The 8,861-nt window shown below is 36.2% G+C and overlaps 2 protein-coding genes across 2 annotated transcripts; one reads left to right on the forward strand and one right to left on the reverse strand.

Moving 5' to 3' along the window:
* The first annotated feature begins 2,350 nt into the window (after positions 1 to 2,350).
* On the forward strand, positions 2,351 to 5,589 carry LOC117624746 (histidine protein methyltransferase 1 homolog). Its single transcript, XM_034356178.1, has 9 exons — positions 2,351 to 2,452; positions 2,521 to 2,634; positions 2,733 to 2,795; positions 3,020 to 3,086; positions 3,254 to 3,354; positions 4,163 to 4,207; positions 4,284 to 4,601; positions 4,687 to 4,789; positions 5,202 to 5,589. The coding sequence occupies exons 1-9, from the start codon at positions 2,441 to 2,443 to the stop codon at positions 5,282 to 5,284; spliced, it is 906 nt and encodes a 301-aa protein (XP_034212069.1). The 5' UTR covers positions 2,351 to 2,440; the 3' UTR covers positions 5,285 to 5,589.
* A 547-nt stretch (positions 5,590 to 6,136) lies between these two features.
* Positions 6,137 to 7,737, reverse strand: LOC117624739 (pentatricopeptide repeat-containing protein At3g22470, mitochondrial-like). Its single transcript, XM_034356166.1, has one exon. It carries the CDS (start codon positions 7,448 to 7,450, stop codon positions 6,185 to 6,187), a length of 1,266 nt encoding a protein of 421 aa, XP_034212057.1. The 5' UTR covers positions 7,451 to 7,737; the 3' UTR covers positions 6,137 to 6,184.
* Positions 7,738 to 8,861: the final 1,124 nt, after the last annotated feature.

The raw sequence follows: 8,861 nt of genomic DNA on the forward strand, positions 1-8,861 counted from the left end.
ATCTTTTGTTTATGATAATTACTACATCAAGTTATGATAAATAGTGTTACTATTCTAAGAATGTATTTTGTTTAGATAACTACTACAAAGTGATTGATGCCGTTTGACCCTGTAGATTTAAATAATTCAAGATTTTTACAGTCTCCCTTTTATTCCATACATTCTATTGTGTTTAGAGTTCCAATCAATGGATGGATATTAAATCGTTACCATTTCTTTGTCATCTTAGAATGATTGGCGTTTTTATCTTTCATCATGAGACAGAAAATACTAGCCCCTTCATCTGTCTCACATAATAACACATATGTAAACTACACAAATACAACAAACCAATGATAGTAAATTTCCATGATATTTTACTTATATTGTCATTGGATCCCACAAGAACGAGTAGAACTTCCATGTAACATGATTCATACGCTTTACATACACAACCTATTTTTCAGGTAGAACTTCCTGTTTTTCAGTTTGGCATTTTATCTTTCACAAAGGCTTGTAGTGTGCCTGCTTTTGATAATTTGAGCGAATCATATATGCAAGATCAGAAGGTTTGATTGGTGGCATGGCCGATTGTTCTTTTTTAATTGTCAATACCTATGTAGTCTCTCTCTCTAGCCCATGCCTTTGTTTTTTTAAATCTTGCAATTCCCACATTCTCTATCTTTTTCTTCTTTTCCTCGTTTTTCTTCTTTTTTTTTTTTTTTTTTTTTTCTTCTGCGTTCATCTTTTTTCTCTCACTATTGAAATTTTCTAAATCCATGAGGTAAATTTAGCCCAATGAGTTTTCAAATCCCGAATTCGTCCCTAAAAAGAGTTATGATTTCATCTTATAAGATCTCTCTTAACACAAAGAAATCTATCATCTAAGATAGAGAGAATTAGAGACCGATTGACAAGAGAAAATATAAATGAAAAGAAAAGAAAGTTTTAACGGTATTTATTATCAAATAACTTTAGCATGTGATAATAATAATAATAAAAATCACAAAAATACTTATATGTTGTAAATGGGAATGGGGCACTAGGTGAAACTGAAGCAAAATTTATAGTTAAGTTGAAGATAACGACGTATTAAAAAATGTGGTTGGAGTCACTACTGCTAAGAAGAAATGAGTCTGTGCATTACGTCTATAAATGAACGTAGTGTGTTTGAGCTGTATCATAAAAGTACTCTATTCTCTCTATTTTACAATGTTATTCATCTTATAGAATTTTAGAGTAAGCAGCAATGCTAATCCAAACCAAAATGAGATGGAGGGAAAATTTGTAACTTGGGCCTGGGTGGATTTGTAGTACTTAAAAAAAATATATATATATATATATATATATATATTTATCACAAATGGTCCCTGATATTTGCCAAATTATCACTTTTAGTCATTTATGTTTTTTTTATTATGACATTTTTGGTCCTTCATGTTACACCTTATACATGAATTTGGTCATGCCATTAGGTTATGTCGAAATTTATGTTAAATTGATGACATGACATATATGCGGAGCCGACATATCTAATAATAAAATGCCACGTGGATTTGAATTAAAAAAATATGTTTTGAAAATATTTAAGAAATTAAATTTAAAAAAAACAAAAAATTAAATTTAAACCTTAAAAATAAAAAATAAAAAACTCCAATCCAACTCCCCCTTCCCCTATCATCCCCTCTGTTCTCTACCTCTCTCTTTTTATGCTCTCTCTCTCTCTCTCTCTCTCTCTCTCTCTCTCACATTTCTCTCTCTCCTTCTCCTCCTCTCTTTTTAATTTATCTCTTTACCTATGAATCACTCTGTAAAGTAAAGAAAAATAAAATAAAATTTCTGGGTATTTGGGCGCAGGGGTGGGTCTTGGGTTGGGTGGAGGATGGATCGGGTGGGGGAGAAAGCAAGATTGAGAGGGAGAATGAGCAGAGAGAGAGAGAGAGAGAGAGGAAGAGAGAGCATAGGAGGTGGAAGGAGAGGGGGTGGCATGGGGAGGGGGAGGCAGTAGGGGAGAGAGGTGGAGAGAGGGGCTGAGTTTTTTTTTCTCTTTTTAAAATTTTTTAAAAAGATTTTAAATGTTAAACTATTTAAAATTTTTTATTTATTTATTTAGATTCATTTGGCATTTTCGCATTGGCTATGCAAGCACCACATATGTGTCATGTCAGCAATTTAATAAAAGTTTGTAACAGAATCTCATAGCGGGATTAAAAATTGATATATAAGGTATAACATAAAGGACCAATAATACCACAAAAAAATATAAATAACCAAAGATGATAATTTTGCAAATCTCATGAACCCTTTGTGATAAAAACCTCAACAAAAAAACCAAAAAAACAAAAAAACCAAAAAAAAAAAAAAACAAAAAAAAAACAAAACAAAACAAACCTTTTAACCCAAAACCCCAATAGCTGAGGGGCAGACTTCAATCACTCAGCAAAGTAGAAAGCAGACAGCAATGGAGTCTGAGGTGAGTTGTGCACTCTTTCTTTCGCCTTCTCTTTCCCAACACTGAATAAATTTTCTCGCGTTTCTCAGAAACCAAGTTTCGAACCGTTTCGGCTGTTTTCATCATCAGGGTCAGGATTTCTTGAACAATCAGAGCCCCCTCTTCCCCCTCCGCCTCCTTGCGTCGAAGTGTTGCCCTCCCAGGTATTTAATTAATTGGTGTATTTTGCAAATTCAAGCACACGCCTAGATAAGTTTCGAGATATGATACTGAACAATTGATTGATTTTAATGTGGAATAGATTTTGCCCTCTGTGAAGTACGCTGTGGAGCCAGTTCAGTTCGGTGGACTTACTTTGCTCAAGGTCACTCCTTTCTTTTTTCATTTCTGTTTGGTTTCCCAGAAAATGGAGCATAGTAATGAAGAGCTATATAAATGAATATAAAATTTCATTGTTATCTCTATGTAATTTCCTTTTAAGGAAAACAAAAAAGTTGCCCCTTTGAGTAGAAAGTTTTGATAATCTATCAAATTAAGCTTAATCTGAGTGTAAATGGGACTGAGAGTTCATGTGTGTTTTGATTGTAGGGCCGCGTTAGTACTCAAGAGGTTTTCACGCTATCCAACTCCGATTTAGTTCCTGGGAAATATGAAGGTGTATAGAGTTCTTCCTATCTTTTGTTTGCTTTGTTAATAGTGATTCAATAATTAAAAATGACACCAGATTGAGTTTGTAATATTCTGCACTACAAATGTTTATCTTATTTATGAAATGCTGTTGCACCAAATGGTGATGGAATGTCTCTTGCTTGTCGGGTGCAGGGGGATTAAAGCTATGGGAAGGTTCTCTTGATCTAGTTAAAGCTCTAAGCTCTGAAGTTCAAAATGGACATTTATCGTTTACCGGTAAACGAGTTTTAGAGGTGGGCATCCTAATATTTTCAGGTGAATGTATACTGACCCATAATGCATACACATGTTAACATTCTTCATGTTACTTTGTGTGGTAGTCTAATGTTCAAGTGTAAATAAGTTGACTTTTATTCATAAAGGTGCTTTTGTGAAATGAGACATACGCTTCTTTACCTCAAGCCCTTACAAAGAGAAACTAGTTTGGCTTCTGGTCACATTCCTGCCTACTTCATTCAGATTGTAGGGTCTCCTCACTAAGTATTACTCCATTAATTTCATTTTCACACATCGTAGAGGGGAACTCTTGAAATCTCTAGGTGCCTTTTAATTATTACTAACAGATGGCTAGGTCAACCTTCTGGTGCTCTTACATCCTAGCTTGGAACATTCAATTAAGTAAAGAATGTTAACTTGAATGAACTGCAATCTCTTCGTGATACATTACCAAATGGTTTAATGACAAATAGCCTGAACACTTTAACCTTTGTTAGAGATACACCATGTTATGTTTAGTTGGAGTCTTTGTTATGGGCTCTAACATATAACTTCTGAAGAAGTTATATCCCTTCATTTGAATGAATATATCTCTTCACATCTACACATCATTTAATTAGGTATTACTTGGTGCACCTTCAGAAGTCATTCATGAAGCTATATCGTTATTGATCAATAATCAGCTTATACTCATATATCACTACTACAAGTGATTATCTCTGATGAGTAATTTCCTCATTGGCCTAGAAATTGAGGCCACTGTCTTTTATCTCCTTCTCCCATTTCTCACTTTGCCTTACTGTGTTTCCTGTCATGATTTTTCAGCTTGGTTGTGGTCATGGACTTCCTGGTATCTTTGCTTGCCTTAAGGTGAGTTTTTGTTTCTTAAGCTCGTACATTTGTTTTCATAGAATAGATTTCTTAAGATTCTTCATTGTTGCTTCAGGGTGCAGCTGCCATTCATTTCCAGGACTTCAATGCGGAGGTCCTGCAGTGTCTCACCATACCTAATGTAAATTCAAATGTTCCAAGCTTCCAACCCCCAGCATTGCAAGTTACAAAATGTGATACGGGGACGGAAATTCGTTTTTTTGCTGGCAACTGGCGTGAAATCCATAAGCTTCTTCCCTATGTACAAAACAGTGAGAAGGATTTTAATGTTAGTACAGGGAAAAGTCTAGATGCTCAGTATGATATTATTTTAATGGCAGAGACAGTTTACTCGATCTCTGCTCTCCCACATCTCTATGAACTCATAAAGAAGGTATTTCTTATTTAGTTTTTCATTATTTATGATTCAGAACTGTGAACTTGCAGCTGCTGTAGGTCTGATAATGTTTAATTTACAGTGCATAACTCCTTCTCATGGAGTAGTATACATGGCTGCCAAGAAGCATTATTTTGGAGTCGGTGGGGGAACTCGAAGGTTCCTATCTATTGTGGAGAAAGATGGTAAGCTAGTCTGAATTATCTAGAAAACTACTTAGAATCTATCTCGCCGCAGAAGTAGTCTCTTATTTGTTTTCTACCCTATTCCTTTGGTTCATGGGATTGGGTTTAAGGGGATGGAACAAGTTACAGTATACTGCATTCATGTCTGAGCAGGGTTTTGTCGTCGTAATTAAAATGTTCATGGTTCCTTTGTTAAATATATGTTTCTTCTACGACATTTTGGAGGCCTTAAAGATGTGACAATGTGGTTATTGACTGTTTGTCAAATAATTTATATCTATACATTATTGTTTTTGGAAGTAGGCCTCTCTTCTTATGGAGTCCACATCGCCATCCTTGTCTCAGAGTGATATCTTTACAGATGCTTAAATAAGAAATTTGAAATAATTTTTATTGGAATTCCTTTCTGCAGGGGTCTTGGCTTCTAGCATGGTCGCTGAAGTTGCAGATGGTTCTTCTAATGTCCGAGAGGTATGGAAGCTTTCGTTTAAGTAGGCATGGAATTCATGCGGATCAAACACTGTCCTTATTTTTTATTTCTCTTTTTTAATCTCCTCCCCAGTGGCCACCAATTTGGCCGCTTACCTCCTATATGAAGAATCAAATATTGTAATCGAAATTAGAAGAATCAAATGTTACCGTTGTTAGTCTGTATGCTGACACGAAGGATGTAGAGAATATTTGGTCGTTAGATAATTTCTCTTCTCTAAACCTCTTTTATTTTTCTTTTGATTTACTGTGTCCTATGTAATGCAAATTCTTACTTTTTCAGTCCCAAAATAAAAGTTTTTCTTTAATTATTTATATTTAGTTGATATATATATATATATATATATATATTTTGGGTTCATTGTTCTTGTTTCTTTTATTATTGTCGCTGATAAATTATAATTTGGCTGGATGCTGAATTTGTTGTGTTGCAATTTTCATTGAATATAGGTATTGTAACACTGAAATGACAACTAAGAGCATCCACAGTGGGGGGTTGTATAATTGGGTGTATGTTAAATATACACCCGTTGTGATCGGAATCACCCGTAATTTTGGGGTGCTATGATGTGTCAATATAACGTCGTGCCGAATCATAAATTCTTGATATCTCTTCATTCTTGAACGTACACTATGAACTAAGAGCAGTGTAAAGATTTGGATGTGGTTGAAAGTTCATGGGAGAGTTATTACCTGTGAAAAGGATCCTGTTCTTTGTTTATAGATCATTGGTGAGATTTAGAATTTTGAATGTATTTTTCAGCACCAAGGATCCTATACTTGTTTGAAACCATTTCCATTGACTAATATTGCTTGGTCATACAAGTTTAGAATCCAATGACATAATTCGCTGTTAAAAGATTTAACACGATTGTAACTAGTTCTGGTGGTCTCATGGGGAACTATTCAGCAGATACAACATGCCTTTTTAGGACGCAAACCACTCAAAGCTTTGAGGGTTTCCACATCAAGCATCACCCCCTGTTCGATCATTTCCTCAACGAGCCTCAAAGCTTCACCTATCCTTTTAGCTTGCATATAGCCGTTGACCAAGGCTTTATAGCAAGAAGCAATATCAGGGACACGATCTTTTATCACCATTAAATCAATGACCTTCTTTGCCTTATCCATTTTGCCACGAAAACAATAACCATCAATTAGCATACTGCAAGTTATTTTGCTCAGCTCCATACCATATTTAACTCTGGCCTCAACTACTTTATGAGCCTCTTCTGGCATCCCTCCTTGGAAGAGAGCATCCAAAAGTACTGTCAAAGTTATGATATCAGGTAAGACTCCCTGAACTACCATTTCATCAAACAACCTTGTGGCTTCAGCCCATTGATCTGTACGGCACATGCCATAAATTAGAGAGTTGTAGGTGAAAATGTTAAGCCTCATACCTCTTTGGGACATTAGCTCTAACACGGAGAGCGCTTCCTCGGCCCGTCTCTCCTTGCAAAGAGCATGTATTACAGTGTTAAAGGTTACAACATCTGGTGCAATTCCTTCATCCAGCATTCTATTAAACAACCTTGTGGCTTCTTTCCATTGCGCGGAATGGCAGAGACTATTAATTAAGGAGCTGTAGGTGACGACATCAGGCTTTACACCTCTACAGAACATTTCTTCCACAAGGTTAAGTGCCTCTGCCGTCTTCCCTTCCTTGCACAAAGCATCCAACACAGAATTGAATGTAACAATATTAGGGAAGGCGCCACAATCAATCATGTTTCTAAATAGCCGCACAGCTTCTTCCCACTTACCAGACTTGCATGCTGCAGAAATTATGGAATTAAAAGTGACAACATCAGGCTTTCTGCCTTTCTTATTCATCATTTCAAACAGAGCAAGTGCTCGTGTCCAAAGACCCATGTTGCATAATCCATAAATTAATGAAGTGTAACTGATGATATCCGGCGCAACACTTTTGTTGATCATATCTCGAAATAGGGTCAGCGCCTCATCTGTTCTTCTTTCTTTGCATAAGCGGTCAATGATTGGATTATAGCATTGAGGGTCAGGCTTAAACCTTCCATCTTCATACATTTGCTCGAGTATCTCAAGCGCCATACATGTTTTCCCAGCTCTGCACAACCCATTAATTATAGTAGCGTAAGTGATTTCACAGCATGCTAATCCTTTCTCTTCTATTTTCTGGAGTAACTCCATTGCCTCAGAGAGCTACCTATACTTGCAAACCCCATGAAGCAAAGCATTCAAAGTATAAGCATTGGGCTGAAGACCATGTTTAAGGATAGTTGCTAAAACAGAGAAACCCAAGTCCACCCGATTCATATGGCACAAGCAATTGAGAACAACACTCAGTGTACCGACTTCCGGGTGTAAGCCAACACAAGCCAGCATCTGTTTATACATAGAAACTACAGTGGAACACTGATTCATCTTGGAGACTGCCCCAAGCAAATGATTAATAGCCCAAATCGAGGGAATGGGTTTCATTTCAATGGTGTTAGTATGAAAATTGTATTGTCATTTCCTAGACTCTAGCATAGGTTGGGAATTAGTGTGTGAACTTGTTTTATTGGAAGCTTTGGCGCAACACATTCCTTCTGGATCTTTGAAGTATGACGTGATCGATATGAGAAACTGAGTTAAGGTAAATCATGACATAATCATGCATTCATTATAGGATTCCTAGTTGGAGCTATTTTCAATCAAGTATTTTCATGTTAATCCTATTTTTATTAGGATTAGATTTTTTATCTTGAGATTACTTTCCATAGTTAAACTCTATTTTGATTTAAGTTAAAATATTATATTGATAATTGGATAAATGTTTGGCTGATGTGTTGGCGTCTCAATGAAGAGACCTTTTTGCATGATGTTTGGAAGTCTTAGTTGAATTGGTTTTGTGAATCCTTGTTGCACAGGAAGTGTACTCGCTTGGGTTTCTCTCAATTGAGAGAAACCTGCATGGAATAAAACCATGGTTGTTTTCTTTTGATCTGCAGCTTTCAACGTATTGTTTTTCCTCTGAAAATATTGAACTTGTTTTGAGAAAGCTTGCTGTGCTGATTTTCTTAGATAAGTCATCAAGTGTTCCTTGTTTACTTGGTGATTTATCAAATCCTCTCTTCCTTCATATTGCATTCATATGCATATCGGTGACTCATATGATTGAGGGCACAAAGACTGTGGTGGCAGTTTTCCTCCGGCGAGCTTGAAGCAATCGTGACCAGTATTGCGTTCAACATAAGGAGTGTCGAAGATCATCCCGCGACAGAAGTTGAGTTACGAAGAAGTCGGTAAACATTATCTAGAATGAGTCTAGGATAAGTGTGTGAGTACTTCTTTTAATCATCGTTCTATAGTGGATTTGAGTTGGACTGAGGAGTCCCGTGGATTTTCCCCAGAGGTGGGGTTTTACCACGTAAAATAATTCTCTGCGTGTTCGTTTATTTTAAGCTTTGCACATCTCAGGATTGATAACTCATATCAATCCTGCTTCAAAGGTTGATCATTATTTATTGCAAAAAATTCAAATTAGCTTGTTTAACATTCTCCAGGCATATATATATAGATATCCTACAGGTATTTTCAATTGGCATCAGAGCAGGTT

The sequence above is a fragment of the Prunus dulcis genome, chromosome 1 (genome assembly GCF_902201215.1).
Source record: "Prunus dulcis chromosome 1, ALMONDv2, whole genome shotgun sequence".
Lineage (NCBI taxonomy): Eukaryota > Viridiplantae > Streptophyta > Magnoliopsida > Rosales > Rosaceae > Prunus > Prunus dulcis.